The 27,696-nt window shown below is 45.8% G+C and overlaps 1 protein-coding gene across 2 annotated transcripts in view; it reads left to right on the plus strand.

Moving 5' to 3' along the window:
* Positions 1 to 27,696, plus strand: part of RPTOR (regulatory associated protein of MTOR complex 1) — a 324,607-nt gene that overhangs the window by 200,874 nt on the left and 96,037 nt on the right. For both annotated transcript variants that reach the window (XM_086356543.1, XM_086356544.1), the window contains exons 8-9: positions 21,157 to 21,257; positions 21,751 to 21,895. In XM_086356543.1, the coding sequence (XP_086212669.1) occupies positions 21,157 to 21,257; positions 21,751 to 21,895 (246 nt within the window). The remainder of the gene's footprint in view (positions 1 to 21,156; positions 21,258 to 21,750; positions 21,896 to 27,696) is intronic.

Consider the following 27,696-nt stretch of genomic DNA (forward strand, 5'->3'; position numbering starts at 1 on the left):
AGGAAGCACCTAAGAAGGCGTTGCTGTGGGGAGAGTGTTTCCTGCATGGAAGGTGGGATAAACCTGTGTTGGGGGCTCCTGGAGACACATCAGCAGAGGGTTGGGAGGGCTGCCACTGACATGTTGCTGGTTTCACGAGTGTCTTAAGGCATTTTGCATCCAGTGTGACTCTCTGGTTTCAGCTCACCACATGGAAATTCTTGAACTTGAGACCCTCTTCATCACCCCTAAATGTGAGGGTGACTCTGGTCACTGTACCACCTGATTAGAGTGACAAGTCACAACACAGAGATGAAGCAAAACCAGAAGGACACTGGGTTGTGTTGTTGAGTTTTGTTTCCCTCCCTCAAGTTTAATGACCTGCAGAAAATAAGGATAATATCCATCTAGTCTTCTGACCGCCCCTTTCCTTCCCCGGGTGGTGCTGGCTCTGAGTGTATGAGGGATGGTCCTGACAGAGCTGGGTGAGTAGCCATGCTGAGGCCTGGCGTGCATGGACTGGGATGGCGGGCATGTGGCCTTAGCCCGCCGGCCTCACCTGCCACTCCTTCCCCTGCGTGTGGCTCTGTGTATACCCTGGTCTCCAGGGCCACCTGTCCTTAGGACCGGAGCGGGCTCTTAATGTTGGCGTGAGCTGGAGAGGGAATCTTGCTCTGCACGCTGCAAGACTGGCAACACCATCCAAGGATTCCCGAGAGTTTCAGGGTCAGATGTGGGGTCTTGAAGGTGGCGCTGGGCTTCACCTGTATGACCTGCCTTTCCAGCCATCTTCTAGCACCTTCTGTGGCTGCCCGTAAACGGTCAGAAATGCAGCCCGATCCTGTCATCACCTTCTTCTTTGCCATCACTGGAGAAATTGATTGAAAACTTTCACACTTCTGAATTGCTGTATGGTAATTCTTTGATAAATGTGGTTTGTTTCAAACAGCTGCCTCTGTGCAGCAGCTCAGCATAAGGTTCCCCAGGATATCAGGGCTTAACCCCTTCCCAGCCTCGGCCACCTTTGTCAGATGTGCAAAACGTGTTGTTTAGAGTCTCAGCACCAGACCAGAGGAGGAGACATGGGTGGTGTGTGTGTGTTATAATTATTTAGCAATCTTTAAAGCTAGGGAAGGAATTTGTTTTCTAATTAAGCTGCTGTGTCTGGAAGTAAATTATAGTGAACCTTCTCTGAGAAATCTCCCGATTTCTAATTATCTACGCGAACCTAGCAGCCTGATGAATAGGCATGTTGCCACTGCAGTACATATTTATATTCTGAATCCTTTGAGAGACTGGCAATAAGATCCATGCTTGGAAATTAAGGGACATTTTTCAGCCCTGAAACAAAGTAATGAAACGCTTAAACAGTGCTAGAAATATTAGGGTACTCAGAAGGCTCTGGGGAATCAGAAAGACGAGGAAGCTATTCCATGAGGCTGTTAGTTAGTATTCTGATCACTGGAAGCACAGAGCACACCAAAAAATTATTCATAATTAACATCTATTGTGTAAACAGCATTTTTAAATAGCTAACAATCCACTGTCTTAAATAAAATGAGTTGCTGTGTCCTGCTTCCTCAGAACCTTGAATAGCAGTTTAGCCCCTGTTTAGTCCAGAAGCAGGGGCTGAAGATGAGTTTGGATTTGGGGCTTGATTTTCGCTTTGAAACCTCGAGCAATTTTTTTTACTTAACTACGGTCTCCATCTTAAGAATCCTGGTCTCATGAGTCCTGCTTATACAGTGAGGAAGAGGTCACAGGGGAGGAAGGAGAGGGTGGGACAAATTGGGAGATTAAGACTGACATACATACACTACCGTGTGTAAAACAGGTAGCTAGTGGGCACCTGCTGTAAAGCACAGGAAGCTCAGCTGTTGCTCTGTGATGACCTAGAGGGGTGGGATGATGGGAGGGGGAGAGAGGGAGGGAGGTCCACAAGGGAGGGGATGTATGTATGCGTGTAACTGATTCACTTCACTGTACAGCAGAAACTAACACAACACTGTAATTATACTCCAGTTTAAAAAATACATGGATTATGGCTTAAGAATATAGGGTAACCCAACGATTCTTTAGTTGAGAGTTAAGAACAAGAATAGGTGATATTTATTGGTCACCTGCTGTGTACCAGGTACTGTGTTAAGGGCATTACATGTATTCAGTCTGTTCATTCCTGGAGCCTTTCAAAGGGAGGTGCTATTACTGTCCACATTCCAAAGAGACTGAGGCTCTCGCGGCAGGCACCTAGCCAGCCCAGTGTCTGTGTAGGCCATGCTGGATGGTCTGTCCCAGCATCGCAGCAGGAAGGGAAGCGGCATCCCATGGGGCTAGTGTGAGCAGAGGGACTCAGCCTGGTGGCAGCCCATGCCTGCCACCCCAGGCTCAGTAGCTGTGATTAGAATTACTCCACTGTCAAGCCAGAATTGTACACATGTATTATGTTTGAAAGGAAAACTATCAAAAGATACAAGTCTTAATTCAAAAAGTACCTTTCTTTCCAACATAAATATATTGTATTGGCTGGTTGAAGGTGAAAATCAGTAATTCATTAACGCCTGCCAGTCACTGAGAAGATGAGTAATGATTCACTGGCAGCTAATTTGGAAATGAAGTGGGGAAAACAAATCCCCAAGAGACGGCACAAGGGGCGAGAATGTGAGTAATTGGCGGAAATGTGGAAACACTGTGAAGGAAGAGTCACAGGTCCTCCCAGCCCCGCGAGCAGGCGTCAGTCAGACATCGATCAGCCTGGCCTTGGAGCGCTGCCTCTGGGGCGAGTGGCTGGACTAGACCCGGCTTTTCTGCCTGTCGCTACAATCCTGCTCAGGTCAGCAGGGGAAGGGGAGCTGATCCCCACACCCCATATGGTCCCCGTGGCCTGTGCTGATCAGCCAGCATGAAGGAGGCTTGTCTGGGAGGAAGTTGTAGATGAGCTGCCCAGGGAGCATGAGAGGTTCCCGGGACCTCCGTGGGGCGCCTGCTCACCGCCCAGAGCATCCATTTCCTTCTCTGTGGGACTGAATCCTGGCTGCTCGTTATCCAAACAAAGGCTGCAAAGCGCCGCTCTGTGGCGTTCATTTCATCTCCTGATGCCCTGGGCGCCCTCCTGGTGTCCTGAGGAAAATGTGTCTGCGAGTCTGTAAAGAATGCGTCATCCCCAAGACCCAGGGATACAGATGGTGGTGTGGGTGGCTTTTCTTAATGGAAGGCGGGTGTCAGGCGTTGAGAGGGGAAAGTCAGCGGGGGCGCAGCGTGTGCCTCCAGTCTCTCGGAGATTGGCCTTCCTTGTGGCGACTTTGTCTCCTGAGGCTTGTTGGTGCTCCGGAGACACTTATCACAGCAGGCCCGCGATGGAGGAGGTGAGGCTGAGTCAGTGCCTCACCTTACTTCTGTCCCTACTGAAGCTTGCCCTGTCTCCCTCCTTTCTTGGGCTACTTGCCGACCTGTCTCCAAGAGCTTGTTCAGATCCAGCTCTACACCACAGTCCTCTCCCTCACAGCCTGGCAGTGGGCTCCGTTTCATTGGGCGGAGAGGGAGGAGGCCAGCTGCATCAAGCAGTGGGCCCTAAGCCTGTCTCTCAATACAGGACTCGGAACCCTGCTGTCACCATGTTGGCACAGGCCTTGGCGCACCCCAAATGTCCAGCTGTCCCTATCAGTCCAGGGAGTGACTGTTGGCACCATCTCCGTTTCAGCCCCTGGAAACCACGATAAAAGGAGATTGAGTGACTTGTTCAATAAGTGGCGGAGCCAGCTCCTGCCTGCTCCGACCACCACACCCCCTGGTGACTGCACCGGATTTTCTTTCCAGAGACAACACTTGCCCACTCTGATCTGAGCACATCATCTGAACTAGAAGCCAATGAGTCACACATGAGATGCCTGCTTTTGAGAAGGGCATCTGAGATTCTGCTTCCCTGGTGGCTCAGCTGGTAAAGAACCTCCTTGCCAATACAGGAGATGCAAGAGACTCAGGTTCGATCCCTGGGTCAGGCAGGTCCCCTGGAGAAGAACATGGCAACCCACTCCAGTATTCTTGCCTGGAAAATTCCATGGACAGAGGAGCCTGGCGGGCTTTGGTCCATGGGATCACAAAGAGTCAGACCCAACTGAATGGGTGCCCACATATACACACACACATTCTGAGATTCCAGGCTTAAAAACACCCAGATATCTCTCTTGGGCTGCTCATTCATTGATTCAATGAAGGGTTGGTGTGTGGCCTTGCATTCTTACTGGGAGAAGGAAACATGAAAGCATAAATTAAAAAAATACGCAATTACAAAGGAAGCTATAACATAGTGACTGGTGCTTCTCTGAGCAGATAAGAGGGGTGTCTGGAGAGTGGTCTACCTGGCCAGAAAGAGCCAGCCAGGCGAAGTGGAGGGGAGAGTCCCAACCGGGAGCCAGTTGTGCTCCAGGTGCAGCCCTGGAATGGTATTCATCGGTCTCAGTTCAGTTCAGTTGCTCAGTCGTGTCTGACTTTTTGCGACCCCATGAACCGCAGCACGCCAGGCCTCCCTGTCCATCGGTCTAGTATTTAAAATTAACGCACTTAGTGGTTTCAAGGTGGCCTCTTAGGGTCTGACTCAATTCCCTGCATCACACAGGGGAACTGATCACTTAAAAGCTTGGTTGGTACCTTAATTGGAAGTGGAGCTAGACCATTTCCAATTGCAGTTGCTGGGTTGTGTGAGTATGCAGTGACATTTACTCTCCCACGCCATCCACCGGCAGGTATTGGAGTACCGGCAATGTGTAACATGCGAGGTGCTGGGGGGTTGATGATGTAAAACTAATAGTATATGAGATGATGTGTCCTCTAGAGCTTAGAATCTGACTAGGGGGCTCGGGTTCATATATGTAGAACCTTTAACAAGGAAGGCCTGAGCTCAGTAGCCTGCAAGCCTCTTAGAGCTAAGAGATTGGACTGGATACTCAGTAAGAGGTTTATCTCCTCTCCTGTGTAGACAGTGTGTAGGGGGCAGTCAGTGAAGGCCTGTGAGTGGATAGCAGTCCAGAGAGGAAAGAGCCTCGGCAAGCTGGAGGTTCCAGGGCCAACTTAATGAAAGAGGACCCAGGACTGGGCTTCACAGAGGAGGCAGTATTTGGTTCAGTGACGAGGAACACAGGCCGTGCTTTGCTCTGTAAGTCTGTTAACCACAGTGTTCCACCAAAGAGGGTGGTGGTACAAAGCCTGGTGGACATCCTGTGTTTGTCAGACGGAGAATGGGTATAACTGGAAAGAAGGGCTGTCCCTGATCTTATCTGAAGAAGGTGATCAGCTGGTCTTCTTGCTAGATCTTTAAAATTATTTCCTTGGATGATGTACCAGGTCAATTTGGTGTGCTGTGTGTGGTATCTTAGAGCTGTAATGCATTGCCTTGTACCACCAGAATCGCAGTCAGAATTCTGCTCCAGGTAGTAGGAGCCTGTTTAGATGTGACAGCAGCAACAATTGATCTCACCTGTGCACATTCTTCATGTCGGCACCATTCTTCTGCTTCAACAAGGATGCATCTAATAATTAACCATAGATAGTAGAGCAAAACGATCAAAAAGTTTTCAGAAGTTCAGATCAACCATGATAATACTGTTACTAGAAATAATGAGAGCACAACTAAGAATTTGTTCATATAAGAAAACTTTAAGGTGGACCCAGTACTAGAATATAAAAAGGTCTTGACAGGCTGAGGAATGAAATGCAGATGATCAGAATTATGTATATAGATCTCACAGTAGTCACCAGAAATCACATGTACAAGTATGGGATTTGAAAAGTCTGATATGGAAAAAGTCAGGATTTTAGTAAACTGAATTTAATTTGGGTCAACTTCTCAAAATGACTGCTCAAAAACCAGAAAAATCTAGAGAAGGAAGATGATAGACCCTGAAGGGACAAGGTGGGATGTGGAGTGGGCGGCCAGGTGAGAAGCACTTTAAGGAACTGGGACACTTAGCCTGGAGCAGAGAAGACTCTGGAATGACAGGTAACTGCTTTTGATAATGGAAAAGCCATGAGATTCAGGTAAATTACACATATCTGTTTGGTATCAAGAAGTGCCAGCGTCAGAGCTGCCTGGCAGGAGCTTCAGGGAAAGCAGTCTTGGTATCACGAAGAACAGCCCTGTGGTCAGAACCCCCAAGACAAGATGGGCAGTGGGGAGGGCACACCAGGTGGAGCGAAGGCTGTGAGGTGAGGTGAACCAGAAGGCGATGAGTAAGGCCCCTCGGACCGAGGCAGCAGTTTTTGTGATGCTGGGAAAAGCAAGAAACAGATGACTTCCAAGTGGGAAAAAAATCTACCTGTTTATTAAGGGAAAGAAAGGAAAAATGAAAGTTCACAAAAGTGAAAATGTGCTCCATATAATTACTTAGGTTCTCATAAAATTATTGTGTTTATTATATTAAACTTAGGGGTTGACAGTATTTAGGCAAACATTTCTGATTTAATTTGTTTCAGAACTTGTAGGGATTTTGTTTTAACGGCAAACAAGTTGTTGTTTAGTCGCTAAGTTGTGTCCGACTCTTTGCGACCCCCATGGACTGTAGCCCACCAGGCTCCTCTGTCCATGGGATTTCCCAGGCAAGAATGAAGGGGATTGCCATTTCCTTTTCCAGAGGATCTTCCCAACCCAGAGATCAAACCCTTGTCTTCTGCATTGGCAGGCGGATTCTTTACGACTGTGTCATCTAGGAAAGCCCAGCAAATAAATAGGAGCAGCTATATTTTCTGAGCCCTTACTTTGTAGCAGGTTTTGTGCTAACTTGTTAGGTTGTTAACTTACTCTACTTTCCTAGTTCCTGTGGGGCTAGGTATTACAGACGAAGTGACTGAGTCTCAGAGAAGTTAGGTAACCTACCTGAAGTCACACAGTGAGAAGCAGCAGACCCTGGAGGTTTCACACCCCAGTCCCTGATTCCACCCCCTCATCTCCATGCCGTGTGTACACTGAAGGATCTCAACATTCTGCAAGTTCTTGTGTGCATGTGGAGAGGAAGGAAGGGTATATTTTAGTTGGGTACACATCAGAAAAGGTCTTACAAGGGAGGTGGCCTGCATTTCATGCATCTAGGTGTCTGGTCTCCAAGGGCAAGGAAAGATGAGGGGATGTCTACAGTGTAGGAGGAGTAACTGGTCACTGTGGCCCAGACTCCCAGGTACCTGGGAGGAGGAGGAGAGCTCACCTCTGTTTAATGCAGCCCTGCCAGGAAAACCTCAGAGGAGAGTTATTCTGGGAGATGAAGAATAGCAAACACAATCTGATTGTATTTGAAAGCTATTGTATATGTGGTGTTTGAACCAATTGACAGTAAGAGACAGAATTTCCAGCAAGGCTGCCTGCAGTCCTTCTTGGCACGAGGTATAGAGTAACCCTGGCATTCCAGGCTTTTCATGGACTAGAAAGGTCAGGATCAATTTCTCTGAAACACTTGGAGGTCTTACATCCAGGTCTGCTGCTGAGGAGGCCAGTTCCACCCTCCGCCTCCTCTTCTCCCGCCTCCTTTATAGAGAAGCTCCCTTAGAAGGATGCCTCACTACATTCAAGGAGGGGCGCCTGGAGAGCAGAGCCTGGAGGCAGAGGAGCATCTCAGAAAGGAAGTGCTCCCTGTCCGTCTGGACCAAAGAGAGATGCTCCCTGGGGCTTGTCTGGGTTTCACCTCCACCCCCTCATTTTAGAAGCTGCCTTTTCTGAATGTTACAGGCTTTTTAGCAGCTTTTCAGAGAACTCTGCTTGGAGGAGATGTCTGCTTGGCTCCTGGGCCTGTAGCTCTCAAGAAAGGGTTGGTCTGTAAGTCAACCTCAACATCCAGAAAGTCAAAGAAAATCCACTCTTTCAGGGAATGTTTTAAAAAGTAAAATTAGGTTCAGATTTGTTTCTGTACTCTTTAATAGAAAGAACCTGTTCTCCTGGTGTCATAAACATGTTCAATAAGCACATGAGAACCTGCTCCTTTTTTCTTTTTGACCTGGGTCTCTGTGAGTTCTTTTTGCAGCCTCCAGAGGGACTCGTGCCAGTACTGGTGCTGTTGTTTGTGGCTCCAGTAATAGGCAATAGTTTATCATTGTGTAATAAATTCAGTAAAAGAGAGAGCATCTCCACTGTTGTATTAATAACTCCTGCTTACCATTGAGCCATAGAAATCATCACTCCTTTCCCCCTAGAATTTTAAGATACATTTTTCTCCATTTGTTTCACAAGTAAAGATTGGCAGGCTTCTGTTCTGTGGGAGCTGTTAAAAGGCAGAAGGAAAGAGATGTGAGGGACAGCAGCGCTGCACACATAAGCCATTTGATTTAAAGGCTCAGTACAGATTTTTAAAAAATCATTAGGAAACAAGCTGCCTGTGTGGGTTTTAAAAAATACCAGTCAGCTTATTCAGAGGTCGAATTATGTAATTTTCTAATCTCTTATATCTCTCAGATGCCATGTTCACCATCAAACGATTTTGATAACCTGAGCCAATAGCTTCCAGGAGAAATTAACAAGTTAATTTAAGTCAACATTTTTTTTAAACTGCAGGTCATGGTTTATTAGTGTCTGTAAAATCAGTTTAGTGGGTCACAGCCTTGCATTAAGAAAAAGAGAAACACATAGAGAATATCCTTGTTTTTCTAGCAACATGAATGCTCTCTGATCCTGTTGTTTGAATGTGTATATTTACACATATGATCATCTATATGTATGTATCAGGTGACCATGCAAAATGTATTTCTTACTAGGAGTTGTGATCAAAAAAATCTGAAAGCCACTTATGTTCCCTGAGGATGTGGATGTACTAGCTCCCTGATATCTGTCCTTGAGTAGTCAGTGTTCTTAATAGGTGCGTTCTTGGACGAAGGAAGGTCTGCTGAGGTTTATTTTCAAACTAAGACCAAGGATGTCAGGGGCGTGAACAGTGCCCCTTGAGTAAGGTGAAGTGACACAGCTGAGCCATCGGAGGAGCGGAAGCCACTCTATGTCAGGTGCAGGTCAGTGTGCATTTAGGTGGGTTTTGAAAACCCTCACCTTATGACAATTGCCGGCAGATAATTATAAAACTAGACTCCCACTAAAACCTCCTGAAAATTCTACTGATGTTTTTTCACTAAGCTTATCATGAAATCACAGACCAAGCCTTCAGCCAACTGATTCCAGACAACCTGGGAATCATTCAAACTTAACAACCAACCAATCATTGTGAGACCTACCTTCTGCATTCGGCAGCCCGGAATGGATGACAACTACGAAGTGAATCCCACTTCCCTGTCTTTCCATGTCATTCAGAATTAAGTCACTTCAGAAACTACTTGTTCCTGTTTTCCTTTCCGTATTTGATCCTAAAGAACAGCAAAACCTAACCCACTCTGGAAGCCATCTGGGTAAGCAACGCAGGACTACGAAGAAAGGTCTAGCACAGAGCATCAAGTCCAGGACACATTTTGTTACTAAAGTTTCTTTCACCTGTACCCTCCCCCCAATTTCATTAATAATCAAAGTGGTTCTTTGAAAAGTTAAACCCACAGTGTTAACCACAGATTAGCTTTTACGTGAAAAGCACAAGATTTCATAATTTAGGGCTTCCCTGGGGTCCAGTGGTTAAGAATCTTCCTATCAGTAATCCCTGTTGACGCAAATAATCAATAAACAATCTATAATAAGGGATAGAAGAGAGTTTTATCCAAGCCACACTGAGGACCATAGCCCAGGAAACACCCTCTTAGTAGCTCTGAGGAACTAGTCTGGAAGAACCATGGTTTTCAGCACCATGCTTTTTATATCTTATCAGAGTAAAGAACATATACCAACATGACAGGGCTATATCCCTTCAAGGTTTCAAAAGAGATATAGATTAGCACAAAGTGGACATTCTTTTGGGTATTGTTGTTTTTTTTCCTGGCCAAGCAACCCGGCTTATGGGATCTTACTTCCCTGACCCAGGACTGAACCCTGGCCCCAGCACTGAAAGCAGAGTCCTAACCACTGGACCTCCAGGGAATTCCCTGGATACTGCATTCTTTTTTTAGTGGTTAAAGCAGATGTACAATGGATGATAAACAGGTCGTAAGACAGGCTGTTCTAGTTAACATAAACTTCAGGCCAAATTATGTACAAGCTGGAATGACTTACCCTTACCTCAATATGTGAAAATTTTCTTCTGTCATCCTAGATGCCAATTCTGCCCTCAGCCTAATACCATGTTATGGTCTCCTGTAATCTGCCACATTTTTAATTACTGTTGCTGATACATATACCTCAACTTCCTCCTCTCTTCTTATTCAGGAAATAATTTTGATGATTTATTGTCATTTTGCTTCAGCTCCATCTCTTCATTCTTTCTGGAGTTAGTTCTCCACTGATGTCCAGTAGCGTATTGGGTACCTGTCAACCAGGGGAGCTCATCTTTCAGTGTCCTTTTTGCCTTTTCATACTGTTCAGTGATCAATGCAAAGAAATAGAGGAAAACAATAGAATGGGAAATATTAGAGATCGCTTCAAGAAAATTAGAGATACCAAGGGAACTTTGCATGCAAAGATGGGCACAAATGGTATGGACCTAACAGAAACAGAAGACGTTAAGAAGAGGTGCCAAGAATACACAGAAGAACTATACAAAAAAGATCTTCATAAGCCAGATAGTCACTATGGTGTGATCACTCACCCAGAGTCAGACATCCTGGAATGCGAAGTGGGCCTTAGGAAGCATCACTACGAACAAAGCTAGTGGAGGTGATGGAATTCCAGTTGAGCTATTTCAAATCCTAAAAGATGATGCTGTGAAAGTGCTGCCCTCAATATGCCAGCAACTTTGGAAACTCAGCAGTGGCCACAGGACTGGAAAAGGTCAGTTTTCGTTCCAGTCCCAAAGAAAGGCAATGCCAAAGAATGCTCAAACTACCGCACAGTTGCACTCATCTCACACTCTAGCAAAGTAATGCTCAAAGTTCTCCAAACCAGGCTTTAATAGTACTTGAACCGTGAACTTCCAGATATTCAAGCTGGTTTTAGAAAAGGCAGAGGAACCAGAGATCAAATTGCCAACATCTGTTGGATCATCGAAAAGGTAAGAGAGTTCCAGAAAAACATCTACTTCTGCTTTATTGACTATGCCAAAGCCTTTAACTGTGTAGATCACAACAAACTGTGGAAAATTCTTAAAGAGATGGGAATATCAGACCACCTGACCTGCCCTCTTGAGAAACCTGTGTGCAGGTCAGGAAGCAACAGTTAGAACTGGACATGGAACAACAGACTGGTTCCAAATAGGAAACGGAGTACGTCAAGGCGGTATATTGTCACCCTGCTTATTTAACTTATATGCAGAGTACATCATGAGACATGCTGGACTGGATGAAGCTCAAGCTGGAATCAAGATTGCCGGGAAAAATATCAATAACCTCAGACATGCAGATGACACCACCCTTATGGCAGAAAGCAAAGAACTAAAGAGCCTCTTGATGAAGGTGAAAGAGGAGAGTGAAAAAGTTGGCTTAAAACTCAACATTCAGAAAACTAAGATCATGCCATCTGGTCCTGTCACTTCATGGCAATAGATGGGGAAACAATGGAAACAGTGACAGACTTTATTTTGGGGGGCTCTAAAATCACTGCATATGGTGACTGTAGCCATGAAATTTAAAGACACTTGCACCTTGGAAGAAAAGCTATGACCAACCTAGACAGCATATTAAAAATCAGGGACATTACTTTGCCAACAAAGGTCCATCTAGTCAAATATATGGTTTTTCCAGTAGTCATGTACGGATGTGAGAATTGGACTATAAAGAAAGCTGAGCGCTGAAGAATTGATGCTTTTGAACTGTGGTATTGGAGAAGACTCTTGAGAGTCCCTTGGACAGCAGGGAGATCCACCCAGTCCATCCTAAAGGAAATTAGTCCTGAATATTCATTGGAAGGACTGATGCTGAAGGCGAAACTCCAAATACTTTGGCCACCTGATGCGAAAAGACCCTGATGCTGGGAAAGATTGAAGGCGGGAGGAGAATGAGACAACAGAGGATGAGATGGTTGGATGGCATCACCGACTCAATGGACATGAGTTTGAGTAAACTCTGGGAGTTGGTGATGGACAGGGAGGCCTGGCATGCTGCAGTCCATGGAGTTGGAAAGAGGCAACATGACTGAGCAACTGAACTGAACTGTCATTTTACTTTAAAAGCTTATTATTTAGATGATGGGCTTTGCCCTTCAGAACTACAGAAGGACACATTCACCATGACTGACTTCACCTTCCTGGTAGAATGAACTGAACCTTTTGTCATTAAGAAATATCACCCTTCATCTCTGGTAATACCCTTTCCATAAACTCCACTTTGTAGGACTGTAGCGTATCAATGGGCTTCCCTGGTGCCTCAGACAGACAGTAAAGAATTCACCTGCAATGCAGGAGACCCAGGTTTGATCCCTGAGTCAGAAAGATCCCCTGGAGAAGGGAATAGCAATCCATTCCAGTACTCTTGCCTGAAAAATTCCATGGACAGAGGATCCTGGGAAGTTACAGTCCATGGAGTCGCAAAGAGTCAGACACGATTGAGTGACTAGCACACACACAGCGTAGCCATACAACTGTTGTTTGATTTTTATTTGTACAATGTGTCTTTTCATATATAAACATAATGTGTGTGTACATAATTGTATTGGATATAAATTTTTTGTGTATTTAGGCAGGTATCTTTATATTTCTGTAGCTTTATATTTTACGTTATATCTGTTTTTAACGGGCTCTTGCCTGGAAAATCCCATGGACGGAGGAGCCTGGTCGGCTGCAGTCCGTGGGGTCGCTAAGAGTCAGACACGACTAAGAGACCTCACTTTCACTTATCCTTTCATGCATTGGAGAAGGAAATGGCAACCCACTCCAGTGTTCTTGCCTGGAGAATCCCAGGGACGGGGGAGCCTGGTGGCTGCCGTCTATGGGGTCGCACAGAGTCGGGCATGACTGAAGCAACGCAGCAGCAGTTGACTTTTTTCTGTTTTTAAATCTAGACTAAAAATTGTTCACGTTAATTGAAATACCTAGTCTTTTTATAGTTACTGTAATAATTTTTGAGTTTAAATCTCCCATCCTGTTTCTTTCTTGTTTTTTCTATTTCTTTTTTCCACCTTCCTTTTTTTGCTTCTGCAGTGCCATGTTTTGGATTGATTAGCAGTTTTACCACCCTTTCCTCCCCTTGTTTTGGCTTGTTAAGTGTTTCTTTTCGTGCACTGGAGTGGCTACCCAGAGCTGTGGGTTCCGTGTGCTTTCTGTTAAAGGCCAGGCAGTGAACACTTCACAACACAACAGAGGCATAAGGTCTCTGTTGTTTATTCTTCTTTATCTTCTGTTGCAACCCTTTAAAATTATAAGGCTTGTTATTAGCTTGCAGACCATGCAAAAAATAGGCCACTGACTGGATTTGGTCTGCGGGCCATGATTTTGGCAATCCCTGGCTTCTTAAAGTCTAATATAAATTAGTGCTTTTACCACTTCTCAGATGATGTAAGGACCTTAGAACAATTAACTTTGTTTACTGACTTCCTGAAATGTGTGGAATTATTGTCATATATTTTAACTCTCCATATATCATCATCTCCATAAACATTATTAATATTCTATAGAGTTAATACTCATTTATGTTTCCCACATATTTACATCTTCTACTGTCTTTCATTCCTTCCTGTACCTCAGGGCTTCTGTGAGATCATTTTTCTTTATCTCCTTTAGTGCAGGTTTGCCAGGGAAAAGTTTTTATTGTTTGAAAGTGCCATAATTTTTTACATTTTTAAATTGACATTGTTGAAATACTGCTTACATTCAATAAAAGGAACTCACTTTCAGTATGCAGTTTGATGAGTCTTGACAGTTTTATATACCTGTGGAACCACTATTACTCTAAAAATCTATCCTAAAAGTTCCCTTGTACCTCATCCCAATTAATCCCCCGCCCTAGCCCCCAGGCCCGAACAAACATTGATCTGCTTTTTCTCATACATTAGATTTATCTTTTCTAGAGCTTCAGATAAGTAGAAGAGATACTGTGTTCTTTTGTGTCTGAGACTGGGCTTCCCTGGTGGCTTAGACAGTAAAGTGTCTGCCTATAATGTGGGAGACCCGGGTGCAATCCCTGGATCAGGAAGATCTGGAGAAGGAAAGGGCAACCCCGTCCGGACACTTTGTGTCCGAAGAGTAGAAGGTGGTGTGGCAGGTGCATGTTGAACCGTATCAGAAACTTCCCAGCTCTTTCCCAAAGTGACTCGCCCTTGGTAATCTTAGATCTTTTCACAGTATCCACTGTTTCTTATGTATTTATTGCTTATGTTCCAATCTCATCTCTTTTGCTTAATTTTGAGTGTTTTTTCTCCTGACCCATCTTCCATTTCTTTCTTCAGTATTGTCTGATCTGCTGTTCTGCCCATCTATTGAATTTTTAAATTCAGTATATTGTATTATTATTAAGTTTTTGAGGTTCCAGAGTTTCCAGTTTCCAGTTCTCAGCCAGAGTTTTCCATCCTGTCCATTAATTCCATGAACATGTTAAGTAAAATTATTGCGAAGTTGGTGTCTGATGTCACCATTATCATAATCCTCTGTCCGTCTCTTTCTCTTCTCAGTTGTTTTTCTTGGTTTTAAGCATATAAATGCCTGTTTTAGGGGTTTTTTTGGAGATACAGTTGATTTACAGTATTGTTTTCAGATGTACAATATAGCGATTCAAAATTATTATAGATTATATTCCATTCATAGTTATTATAAATGCTTGGTTGCAAATTGAAAACAGAGGGCCTTCCCTGGTGGTCCAGGGGTAGAGAACCCACCTTGCAATGCAGGGGGCTTGGATTCAATCCCTGGTCAGGGAACCAAGATCCAGTATGCTGCTGAGCAGCCAAGCCAGCACTCGGCAACCGCTGAGCCTGAGCACCATAACCAGAGAATCTGTGTGCTGCAGTGAAAGATCCCAATGCAGCCTAATTAATTATTTTTTAAAAAAGAAAGAAAGTGGAAGTTGTACAGAGATTTAGGTTGATCTGCGACTACAAGGTCTGCATTATTTCTAGTTCATCCTTTGCACCCAGATCCAAGCCTGGTGTTTTTTGTTTTTTTTTTAACCAGAGCTCCATCTCCTTGGCCAGCCCTCAGTTTTTGTTCTCTAGCCTGTGAGTCCGCCAAGCTCAGCTCAGGCTCTGCCTCTCAGAGCTGCCAGGCGCCTCCGGGACACATGGAGCCCCAAGTGCCAGCTTAAGCCTGGGGCTTCCCCCTCTCAGGTTCTGGCCTCACGATTCTGCACAGCCTTGCCAGTCTTCCATTCCCCTCAAAAAGATTTTCACACACATACACACAGCATGTCTGGTTGTTCTCAGTGAGTGAATGGTCTGAGTCACCTCATCTACCATTGTCAGGAAGATGAGGTCATCTAAACCCTAAGAGAATAATTGAATCGCATGCCCCAGGCTTTGCAGATGTAATTTAGGGCCTAGCTGAGTCAGCTATGAGAGAGCGTCCCAGTGACTGCACAGTCGACTGTCTCTGAGTGAGTGCTGAGAGCTGAGTGCAGTGTGTCCACAGGCTTTCTGCATTTAAACAAGTACAGTTCCATTTCCAACCAGGCTTTCTTACTGCGTGTTTCTCACTTCCTTTCTCCTGACCACTCGTACGTAGTCCTGCAGTCCAGTTAAAGGGGAACTTCTGTAAAACAGCAAACTATTCAGGCTGTAAACAAACCATGTCACGTTTTATAAGCTGCAGGTTTCATGCATAGTTTTCTTCTCCTGTTCAGCTGAGTTTTTAGAATGATTTGAGGTTGTGTATGTGTATATCTGGTTTCAATATGGCATTAATTGATTGAGAAAATGTACATGTACACATATTGAGAGACTCCTGATGATGTCATGAGTGCTGTCTCTTACCCCACACATTGAGATCCCTGGTCTCATGTATCTGACTTTGTCTAAGCAAGCATATGACCAGTGTGTACTGACCTGGATATTCAGAAGAATTGTTTTAAAAAGAAATTGCTGGGTTCTCTCCCTATTTTCTTAGTTCCAGAACATTTCTAAGTAATGAATTATATGCATCGAGACAACGGTTTAGCCAAAGGTTCTCTGCACCATCATTTACATAAAGCCATTTAAACGTACTTATGGTATATCCTACTTTATTTGAACTGAATATGAGATAATGTAAATTCATAAAATCATGCAGTTTCCAAATATTTTCTCTTTTCAGGAAACTTGCTTAGCTTCCCTCTTATTAAAAAAATGTTTCAGGGACTTCCCTGGTGGTCCAGTGGTTAGGACTCCACGCTAAGAATGCAGGGTCGCAGATTCAGTCTTTGGTCAGGGAATTAAGATCCCATATGCTGCATGGTGCAGCCAAAAAATTTAAAAAAAAAATTTTTTTTAACTTTCATTTTTCTTTATTATGCAAGCAGTGTGTTTTTAGCATATGTATTATTGAATACAGGTAAGCAAAATAAAATCATCCATAATTTCCACCATGCCAAGATAATCATTGTTACTGGTTTGACGCAGACTTTCCCAGACTTTTTTCCTAAGCATATATGTGGATGTTTTTAAGACATGTAAACATTTTAGAAATGTGGCAACTCTTTTCGTATTGTTATTTCAGTGCAATTAAGGTTATTTGATTTTGTACATTAAGAGATATCTGGAGGAATGGGCACCAGAATGTTTCTGTTGGTCCTTTGATCGTGAAATTTGGAGTGATCTTTGTGTTATCACTTGAGTGTGTTTAGTAAGTTTGTGTCATTTTCTTGGAAACCATAGTTTTTCACTTAGTGTTTTATTTTCACAGAGCTGTGATCATCCAGCAGGGATCCATCCACTCGCTCATCAAATATGAATGGGGCACCTGTTATGCGTTAAACGCTGTGCGCTGAGCACTGGGTTAGCACAAGGAAGCACGTGGGCCTGCCGGCCAAGAGCCCTGAACCTAGTGGGAGACGTAGCCCGTGCACCAGCTGTCGTTCATGGATTCTGTGGGGGCCTCAGGGCAGAACCAGAAAGCGGGGTGGCGGGGGGGGGGGCTTGGCAGAAATGAGGGACGAGGCAGAATATCAGAATTGCTCCAATCTCCTGAGCCAAGAAGGCAGAGGGGTGTCTGCGCAGGTCCGGGAGCATGTGGGCTGTTTGAGGAGGACAGGTTCCATGTTGCTGGACTTTGGCGTGTAGGTGAGAGAGAAAGCTGGGGAGACATAGAAAGGAACCCAGAAGCAGAGTCCTGACATCTACCCCAGACCACACTGCTGGCCGGTTGATGGGGGCAGACATGGAGACAAGGGACACGAGCTTACTGAGGAGAAGCACAGAGGGAGACAAGGAAGCAGTGGCCATGAGGCTGGGCTGCTAAGCATGGCTGCCTGGGGAAGCCCCACATCTCAGCCCCAGGGTGGTCAGCTGGAGACCAGTCTGACAGCTGAGACAGCTTCACTCCCTAGCTGGACAGTGTCCCCGAATATGCTCCCCTGCTGAGCAGCCAGCCTCTCTTGGGGGTCTGGGCAGTGGCTCTCCATGTCAGCCACACAACCTCATGGAGTTTGGGGAGCTGCTGGCCAAGTGTGAGCAGCTGTTCTTAAGCAGGGAAGTAACATGAGTCAGATGTGTGGGCTGTGAGCTCGTGCATGTGCTCATCACTCCACCAGAATCTACGAGGAGACTGATTTATATCGAGGAAAGTAAGTCATTACCCACAAGGAATTTATTACCTAGGTATACAGATAATCAACATGCATGGAGCAATGGTGAATAAATAAAAAGAAGAAAAGTAAGTGATCGACAGGCTGCCAGAGGAATTCCAAGGGAGATGCTGTTGCAATGGACCTGAGCACAGGCTGTCATGGTCAAGATGTCTTCATGGACAGGGAGGTTGGGCTTTGCTTGTGAAGACTGAACTGGAACCAACCCAAGGCAGGTGGGAGGCTATTCCAAGTGGGCAAGTGAAAGGAGACCGAGTTTAATGTTTTTGTCCAACTGTGAGGTTATGGACCTGACCAGAGGGAACTAGTTTCAAAGTTTAATGTGTCAAACTGATGGCATTGAAGCCAACTGGGAATTTTCTACCTAACTCCAATGACAGTGGTTTCACCCTTGCTCCTTGGAGACCTCACAGTGGCCATCTAGGGAGGCACAGGCCACTAAGAAGCTGGTGGCTCCCAGTCCTCATCCTTCCAGCCATCGGAACTCCACTTTCCTTAATTGAAAGCAAGATTTTGTTGAAGTAGAGGGAACTAAAATGCCATTTGGAAATACCGCAGCAGTAAGCAGAGAACCCTGTAGATTTTTGAATAAAGTTATACTAAGGGCCATCACCCTGCCCAGTATGAACTGGATCAAGAAGGCTGTTGAGGATACCTTTGCAGTGGGAGTGATCAGCAAAAGGCAGTGGAAAAGATGCCTTGCAAGAAGCAGGAAACATGAGCTGCACTTGGGGCAGAGATGAGTGGGCCGTGTCTCAGGGTTTGAGCTCTGCCAAAAGGGAATCCACGGGGACTCTTGGAGCGAGGACACATACTACAGGGGAGAAGAAGATGGCAGTAATGAGGATGAGCTTGATTTTAGACGTGGTTAAATTTGGATGTGAAGACAGCAAGCAAAGGGTGAAGGCAGGTACCTTGTGTTGGGTTATTTTGTAAGATCCATAAGCAGAGTGGCCGTGGCTGGAGTCAGGCTCCAGACAGCGGGCAGTGCTGAAAACCGTAGGTGAGCCCAGATGTCGGGGGAGGTGAGAATAAATCCAACGCCTGATAGCGGTGATAAGGAGTCTGAGGAGGTGGCATGCATTTTCCAAGAAAGTGTCTGCTGCATCTCCTTTTGAAGTGCTATCCACTTTATTTTGGTCCCCATTTTGCATATGAGGTTAGTCTGGGTGACTCAGAGCAGAGGAACAAGACGCCAGAAGTTACCTAGACATGCACAGCTGGGACTAGAGTCATTTTTCCTCATCTCCCAATTCTGTCATCTGTTACTAAACTATAACTTTAAACTCTTTTTCTTTTAAATTGTAATTAATTAATATATTAGTTTATTTATGGCCATGCTGGGTGTTCGTTGCTGTGCACAGGCTTTCTCTAGTTGTGAGTCGCGGGAACTACTCTCTACTTATGTGGGGCTTCCCATTGCAGAGCCTAGGTGCACAGTCTTAAGTAGTTATAGCATGCAGACTCAGTAGCTGTGGCACATGGGCTCAGTTGCTCCGAAGCACGTAGGAGCCTCCCGGACCAGGGATCGAACCCGTGTCCCCTGCCTTATCAGGGAGATTCTTAACCACTGGACCCCAGGGAAGCCCTAAATTATGAAATCTTGTGCTTTTCACGTAAAAGCTAATCTGTGGTTAACACTGTGGGTTTAACTTTTCAAAGAACCACTTTGATTATTAATGAAATTGGGGGGAGGGTACAGGTGAAAGAAACTTTAGTAACAAAATGTGTCCTGGACTTGATGCTCTGTGCTAGACCTTTTCTTCGTAGTCCTGCGTTGCTTACCCAGATGGCTTCCAGAGTGGGTTAGGTTTTGCTGTTCTTTAGGATCAAATACGGAAAGGAAAACAGGAACAAGTAGTTTCTGAAGTGACTTAATTCTGAATGACATGGAAAGAAAGGGAAGTGGGATTCACTTCCCAGTTGTCATCCATTCCGGGCTGCCGAATGCAGAAGGTAGGTCTCACAATGATTGGTTGATTGTTAAGTTTGAATGATTCCTAGGTTGTCTGGAATCAGTTGGGCTGATGGCTTGGTCTGTGATTTCATGATAAGCTTAGTGAAAAAACATCAGTAGAATTTTCAGGAGGTCTTAGTGGGAGTCTAGTTTTATAATTATCTGCCGGCAATTGTCATAAGGTGAGGGTTTTCAAAACCCACCTAAATGCACACTGACCTGCACCTGACATAGAGTGGCTTCCGCTCCTCCGATGGCTCAGCTGTGTCACTTCACCTTACTCAAGGGGCACTGTTCACGCCCCTGACATCCTTGGTCTTAGTTTGAAAATAAACCTCAGCAGACCTTCCTTCGTCCAAGAACGCACTCCTGTCTCCACCAGCTGCCAGGGCGAGGAGGCGGGTAAGCAGGGAGAGTTGTTGCCACTGCCTCACTGCGGGGTTTTCCTCCTGATCAGCTTTCCTTGGGGGTGTTCTGTGTAATTATGTCAGCATGGTTATTTGTCCCACTTCTTTACTTAATGTTACAAAGCAGTCTTTTCCCCATATCATTAAAATATTCATAAACAACAGTTTACTAACTTGTAGTTATTTCATCGTGGTTGTTCCATAATTAATCATTTCTTTATTATTGGTCACATAGGTAGTTTCTGCCTCTTCACTGTTATAAATAAAACATTGGAAAAATATAACTTGTTTACACATTCTTCATTTCTGGTTCAAGACTGATTCCTAGGAGCAGACTTACTGAAGAAAGGATACAGACCTGAAGGATTGTGCCACCATACACACCCAAAGTGTTGTATGTGAGTGGCCACAAGCGGAGCATCACTCAAGAGTGTTGCCTGGTTGTCCATTGGGTTTTGTCTTGCTATGTTCAAATTTCCCTGTGGGGGTGGGGAATTAAGCCCAGCTCCCCTCACATGCCCCATTGGGAGGCCTGGGCCGCAGCCGGCCTGCCTCTCATGTCCTCACCGCTGGCATTTTCAGCCCAGCGATGCTCGCCCTGTGAACTTAAAAGGCAGAATCTAGGCCTGAGTAAGTTTGTTTGATGTTGAACAGGTGAATGTGTGGTGAAGGGCTGGGCCCACAGAGGAGGTCTGGCCTTTACCCTTGGCTTCTGGGAAGTGACCTGTGTCCAGCCCAAGAGGAGTGTCTTGATTCGAGTACAGGGCCAGTCCACCCAGAGGCTGAGAGTAAGCCTGTGGTGAGCTGCAGGGCTCCAGGGGCTCCCCTGGTCAGAGTTGCTTTACGCCTGTCGTCACACATGAGTGCTGGAGAGGCCACACCTGCTCCTTCTGTACAGATGGGGAGGGGAAGAAAGTGCAGTGGAAGCTGAACTTCAAGATGTGAGGTTGGACATCCAGGAGTCTCAAAAATCCCAGCGAGGCACAGAGGTCCTCCCAGTATGGCCAAGCCTCCCCCACCCCTGGTCTGATGTGCTGTCCCCTCACTCCTTCTTTTCCCACCACCTCCTGCCTCCATCACCTGTTTCTGTCGCTGTGGCTATTTTGTGTTTTCTAGGATTCCCGGGCGGCTGAATGACAGGAGGACCCCCCTGGGCGAGCTGAACTGGATCTTCACAGCCATCACGGACACGATTGCGTGGAACGTGCTTCCTCGGGGTGAGGCGCCCGGCCATGGGCTGGCGGGAGGGCTGCTGCCCCGGAGTCAGGAGACTCTGGCCCTGGGATGTGAGAGAAGTCAGAAGGGATGACCGTGTTCCTCTCAGTGAAGAAACCTGAGGAGGTGGGCGGGAGAGGGCAGGAACCCCAGAGGTTCTTCGAGGATGAAGAGCATCTAGAGAAGCATCTGCTTTGGCGCTTAGTGTTTTCAGGGCAGATTCAAGGCTCATCTTCATGGAACATCCGTATTTCTTACATCTGCAGTTACTACTGTAGTATAAGGAGCCTTTGTGTTTTCTGTTGATAGTTGCTTGGGTTCTGCTGTTTGTTCCAGTTACATATGTAACAGATGTAGGTTACTGCCAGTGGAAAATGTGCATGTCAGTCCCAACCTGCTTGTGGCAAATTCTGATAGAAGTAAGTTTGTATATTTGGATTTAAATGCTGGGCATGAGTCACTGAAGACAAATTCTTATCTTTTCTCTGCCCTCAGATCTCTTCCAAAAGCTCTTCAGACAGGACCTGTTGGTGGCTAGTCTGTTTCGAAATTTTTTATTGGCAGAAAGAATCATGAGGTCATATAACTGCACCCCCGTCAGCAGTCCACGCCTACCCCCCACGTACATGCACGCCATGTGGTAAGTGTTTCTTGCTGGACCAGTGTCAGTTTCTCTAAGGAGTGTGCTTTTTCCATTTCTTCCTTTTTTTTTTTTTTTTAATTTGGCTGCATCAGGTCTTAGTTATGGCACATGGGCTTAATTCCTCCACAGTGTGTGGGATCTTCGTTCTTCAACCAGGGATCAAACCCATATCCCCTGAACTACCAGGGGAGTCCCTCCCATTTCTGAGATAGTCCAAGTGTAAGGGAATTACCTGAGCAAAATAGGAAGACGTGCCTCCAAGCATGGAGTCCTGGGTCGGGCACTCAGCTCTGCCTGAGTCCCCTGCAGAAGAACAGGTGCCTCTGAGGGTCGTCCAAGGCCAAACGGGACCAGTGCCTCCAGAGGCACTGTGGTTCGTGGCTCAGATGGAGAGGGCCTGCGGGTGAGTTTCTGACTCTGTAAGGGCTCGTACTGAGGAAGGAAACTGCCAGCTGAGTTCATGAAGCGTGTCCAAGATTGCTCCAGAGATTGAAAACTGCTGGGTTCATGACCAGGTCATTTGCATGCTTATTTCATACATGCATGCATGTATACACACACACTCACACACACAAGTGTGATCTCTATGACACTTTTATGTTGATTATAAATTTCCTTCAAAACTGGGTTACTGTTCCTTACACCACTGCTAGTAGTAAGCACCGTATTATAACAATATTAATGGAAATTGTTTTGAATCTAGACATTATATCTGAAGGCGTTTGGTTTCTTCTCATTTCCATGCTTTTGTGACACAAGCAGAGTTTGAGGACATACTGAAAAGGGGCAGTAAGAAAGGAAAATGAGTCTTAGTTATATCCATCTGGGAGAAACCCTAATGCAAAATATTTTAGAAGAGTAATTTACTTCTTTTTAGCCCCCAAAACCACTTTCCTCATACTGGGAAAGATTGAGGGCAGGAGGAAAAGAGGGCAACAAAGGATGAGGTGGTTGGATGGCATCACCAACTCAATGGACGTGAGTTTGAGTGAATTCCGGGAGATAGTGAAGGACAGGGAAGCCTGGCGTGCTGTGTAGTCCATGGGGTCACAAAGAGTCAGACATAACTCAGCGACTGAACAACAGCAAAAACCACTTTATGGTGTATTTTCAGGTTCATTTGGAGTGGTGGTTTTTTTCTTTTTAAATATTTGCATGACCACTTTCCCCTGACTCTGGAAGCCCCAAGAACCAAGAAGGAGGTTTTACACTCCCCTCCTCTTATCCACTTGAGGAATATCAGAAATTAGCATTTTTATGTATGAGATAAATCAAGATGCACTATGCTGCCGAAGCGCCAGACTGTAAACAGAAATCAAGTTAAAACATGCCTCATCCATATCCTTTGTAAGAGCTTGTAGCATAAACTAGAGAGCAAGTTATGAAGAAACAGAGGAACAGGAGTAGACCGCCACGGAAGAGTCGCTCTGCAGCTGTTTAGATCCTGTGAGAACAGACCGGCAGAACAGCCGATGCAGCTTCCTTCCCTCCATGATTAGAACTAGGAGCGGGAGTGGGGGGAAAAGCCTCTCTAATGCTTAGGATGAATAATTAGAAGACCCACATTTCTGAAAGAGGAAATCCTCAAAACAGCCTTATCCTGTTAAAAAAAGAAAAAGTGGTGCCTTAAGTTCTATTACTTTTGAATCAGGTTTTTATAAAATATGTATTATTAAAGAGGAAAGAATAAGGAAAAAGAGCTAAACAGTGTCAGTGTTGTGTCTAGTCATGGATAGAAAACTATTTAAATCACAGGAAATAGGCCTCACACCAGCCACCCAGTGTGAAGGGCCTCCTGGGCCACCACGGTCACTTGGGCTACTGGCCAAGCAGATCCCCAGGAGACAGAAATACAGGATGGACAGAGGGCACCAGCTTTTAGCAAGAAGCAGCCTAAGTCCTCCCCTCCACCTTGTTGCCCACCCCGTGGCAAGTCCATGGGACAGTCGTCTCTGTGTGCATGTTTCTCTGGATGTGAAACTGCCTCTTCTAAGGTGTGCTCAGCTGCACAGAGTAATAACAGTGTCTGGTCCTGGAGAAAAGAAGTAGAACCAGAGCCAGAGCTGAGAGCAGACAGAACAGGCAGGGAAGAGGGCAGCAGGAGAAGCGGGCCCGGAGAGCAGGCACCTGGAGAGCACAGTACAGAATGGTGACACCTGTGTCTCTTCATCCCCCATGGAGCTTTCTCTAGTGTTGGCCTCTTAGAACATGTCTGAATCCTGGAATTTGCATAAATTCTGTTTAATACAAGGTGCAAATGCTAACAGCAGCATCTCATAATCCTGCCCATCTCTCTTATTGATTTCCATGCCCACCTCGAAAACTGAGAGTATGGCCCTCTCACCTGCAAGTTTAGCTCTCTGTGAACCTCATAAAACAGATCCTCATTTGTATATATTCATTGTGCAGAGAAACGTGAACTAATAAAGCAACCCACAGAGGCCCAGATAAATGCAGGGAAAGATCCTCTGGTCTCCCGGGGCATGTGAAATTGCTAGCAGTCATACATGCACCTTTGGGTCTTTCTGCTTCTCTGGTTCCAGCCTGCCTGCACACTCCAGGGGCCCTTTGCAGCTGATAAGCTCCCTAGGACTTGTGTACAGTCTAGTCCCTCAGGCTGCATGGTCTGCCATCCTGCAAAGCACCGTCTATAGCCTGAATCCCTCCCTCCTCCCTCCTCCCTTTTAGGCAAATTCTGGATGTTGCATGGTGGGGTCCATGGGAAATGGACTCGGAGGGGGATCAGTGTAGGATGCTGTGAGGGAAGGTTCCTGGGATCACCTCCCTGGATGGGGAGGCAGCCTGACCCCTGACTGTCCAGCCTTGACCAGCACATTCCCTACCTGGCAGTTCTGAACCCTGGCATCTCCCACTTCACTCCAGCCCCTGCTGCCCTGTCCACTTTGCATCTGCCCATCTCAGTTCAGGAGGAGGACTAAGCAGGTTGCTGAGGGGGACTGGTGAAACAGTCAGGCTTTGACAAGGAAAGCTGTTTGTCAGAATGTTAGCTTTAAGAAGGGAAGCCAGAGGCAACCCTAGTACCTAATAGAACAAAGATGTAATTGAAATACATATACTTGAAAAAATACAAGCCATCTTAAAATTTTATGAAGATTATTTATTATTATGCAAAATATATGTTAAATGACAAAAACAGAACACCAGACTGTATCAGCAATATAATTACTTCTGTGTTATGCATGGGCAAGAGGGCTAGGTAGAATTATAACAAGATGCTAATGGTGTTAATACCAGGACCAGAGGATTGGAGTGAGAATGCTCTCTTTTAAAATTTGATAGATATTACTCCTGTAATTAAAAATCTACATGTATATGTTTTAAGCCTTTGAAACACTAAAGCTATTTTTTTTAATTAAGTCATTAAGGTTGAGATATTCCTTGTCAAAAACAAAAAACTGGAGACAGAAGAATCACTGGGTGCTTCTTTGCATGAAAAAAAAATGTGTAACTAGTAGAACTCCCTGAGGATTAGTACCTGTACTTGATCTCATTTGATATTTGATATTTTTTAAATGTTGTGGAAAGAGCTCATTAAAACCCTAAATTGGAAATCACTCAGATGGGTTTGACTCCATCCTGTGTTTGTTACTATACACGGGATTGCTACTGCAACACCAATTGCCGCAATAATTTAATTTAGCATGTAGTTGCACGCTCACTATGCACAGGGCACCAGGAGGCCTTGTCAAGATCATTGTAAAGATCATTAAAAAGCCATTCTAGGAAAGGTACGAAGTAATGCCTGAGCATCTATTGGATATCAAGCACTGGTGACCCAGCCTGGACACATTGTGTGTTCCCAGGTGGGCATCAAGCCCTTACACACGGCCCTCGTGTCACCACAGACACAGACTCAGGGTTGGACTGTGTGGGTCCTGGTGTCGTGTCCACCACCACTTATGGGAAGGGCCCCATCGGGGTGTGGGCGTGAAGAGAGGGCTTCAGAAACATGCAGGGTACAGAGCAGGCTGGTACCCAGAGTATGTTCCCCACTGGGGTGGAAGGAAGGGCCTCAGGCAGTAGGAAATCTCTGTCCCTCGTTCGCTCCCGTGGCAGACACTTCACGTCCTCGGGGCTTCGAAGGGGGGACACACAGAGAGGGTGGCCTTCAGACCTCAAAATGAAAGGCGGAGGAGTTGTCAAGGAGCACAGTGGTGTGGCGAGAGCCGGGCTGCATCATGTGCATCGTGGAGCCCCAACTGCAGCTTTTAAAGAGCAGCCAAAAACCTGTATTCTCATCTATTATTTCCTATTTTAAAGTGTTGGTATCTAATATAGCATTTTTAAAAAAACATTCTGAGGGCCAGACTAAATGCTTGGGTACCAGATGCAGCCAGTGGGCTGTCCACTAGGGACTCTGGGCCAGGCTGGGATGCCCTGAGTTTGAAATTGGGAGTACAGCTTCTTGGTGGCCCAGGGACCCTGAAACACTTGATAACCACGTGCAGGGCTTAAAGGTGGGGTGGGGCCAGGGTGCTCTGCTCACCCAGGTCTTGGTGTGGCCTGTCCTGCTCTGCATGTCCACAGCCAAAGGTTCTCCAAGTGGGGATCTTTTTCTGAAATCTAATATCGTGGCTTCCGATCTTTATATTCTGAGAAATGCCAAATAGGTAAGTCTAAATTAGGTCTTTTCATACAGAAATCAGAGGAGATGAGATTTCACGGGAGGAGAATCGCAGGCATATAACACATCCTCCCCCGATGGGGTTCTTCCTAACAGTGCCAGCTTGAGCCTGTAGCCAGATAAATGTTAGTCAAGCCCATTAAAAATGTTGAAAATTATACCATTAACCTACTTTGATCTGGAATCGAATATAAAATCAGGCTTTAGATTGAAGAAGTAACATGCTCGTAGGAGCATGATCATGCAGTGAAAGAGAGAAATGTCGATCAGAAGCCAGATGGCAGGTCCCTGAGACATGGGGACCAACCAGAGCAGCCTGCACCCTCTCGGCATGGGGCTTCTCCGTAGGAGCAGCACCATGGCCTGGGTCTCCAGAGGATGAGCCTCCCCACTGATCAGAGGGACAGCGGCTCCTCCTGGAGGGTCATGGCGCTTGGGCTAGGAATTTGACCAGCCCTCCAGTTGGACCATGCTACCTTGTTGTAGATCTAGGGAGGAGAAAACCACTCAGTATGGGTGATAACCTTTATTTATTTATGAAATCATTCAGAACTGTCTCATGCCAAGTCAGAGACCACAGATACTTCATATAAACTCCAGGTCAAGCAGCTGCATACGGCATGCAGCCACATCAAGGGACCCTGACTTGCTTAGGATGGATAGACTCCCAGGTGTTTTCCCTCCTCACCTGGAAGTGGGCAGAGGTACTGGTTAGAATACTGGTTAGTTGGTAATGCCAGATCCAGTGGCTTTACAAATGGGAGTTTGATCCTCTTTCCTGTATAGCCAAGTGGCTCACTTGAGCGACACAGGTCTCCACTCTCCCCAGTGGCTGTGTGTGGCACCTGGTCTACGGAGGCTGGGGGTGTGATCTCTGTCATGGGTAGCAGGCATCCAGCTCACAGTCCTGTCCTTAGGGGAGGTAGGAGAGCTGTGATGCAAAGGCAGGAGCATGTGAGGCTTGGAAACCAGAAAGGTCATATTCTCCTGCACTCGGGTTCACCAGCCGCCCCTGAGATCTAGGCTCCTGGACGGTGAAGCATTGCCATGGGCTTTTAGCAGAGCTCATGCAGGTGATGAAACCCTGGACAACAATGCCCACAGCTCTTTCTCCTACCTGGTAAATTGGCCAAAGTCTGTTCGTCCCAAGGGA

Source organism: Bos grunniens, chromosome 19 (genome assembly GCF_055505025.1).
Source record: "Bos grunniens cultivar Pamir isolate PY7600 chromosome 19, Bosgru_T2T1.0, whole genome shotgun sequence".
In the NCBI taxonomy this organism is placed as follows: Eukaryota; Metazoa; Chordata; class Mammalia; order Artiodactyla; family Bovidae; genus Bos; species Bos grunniens.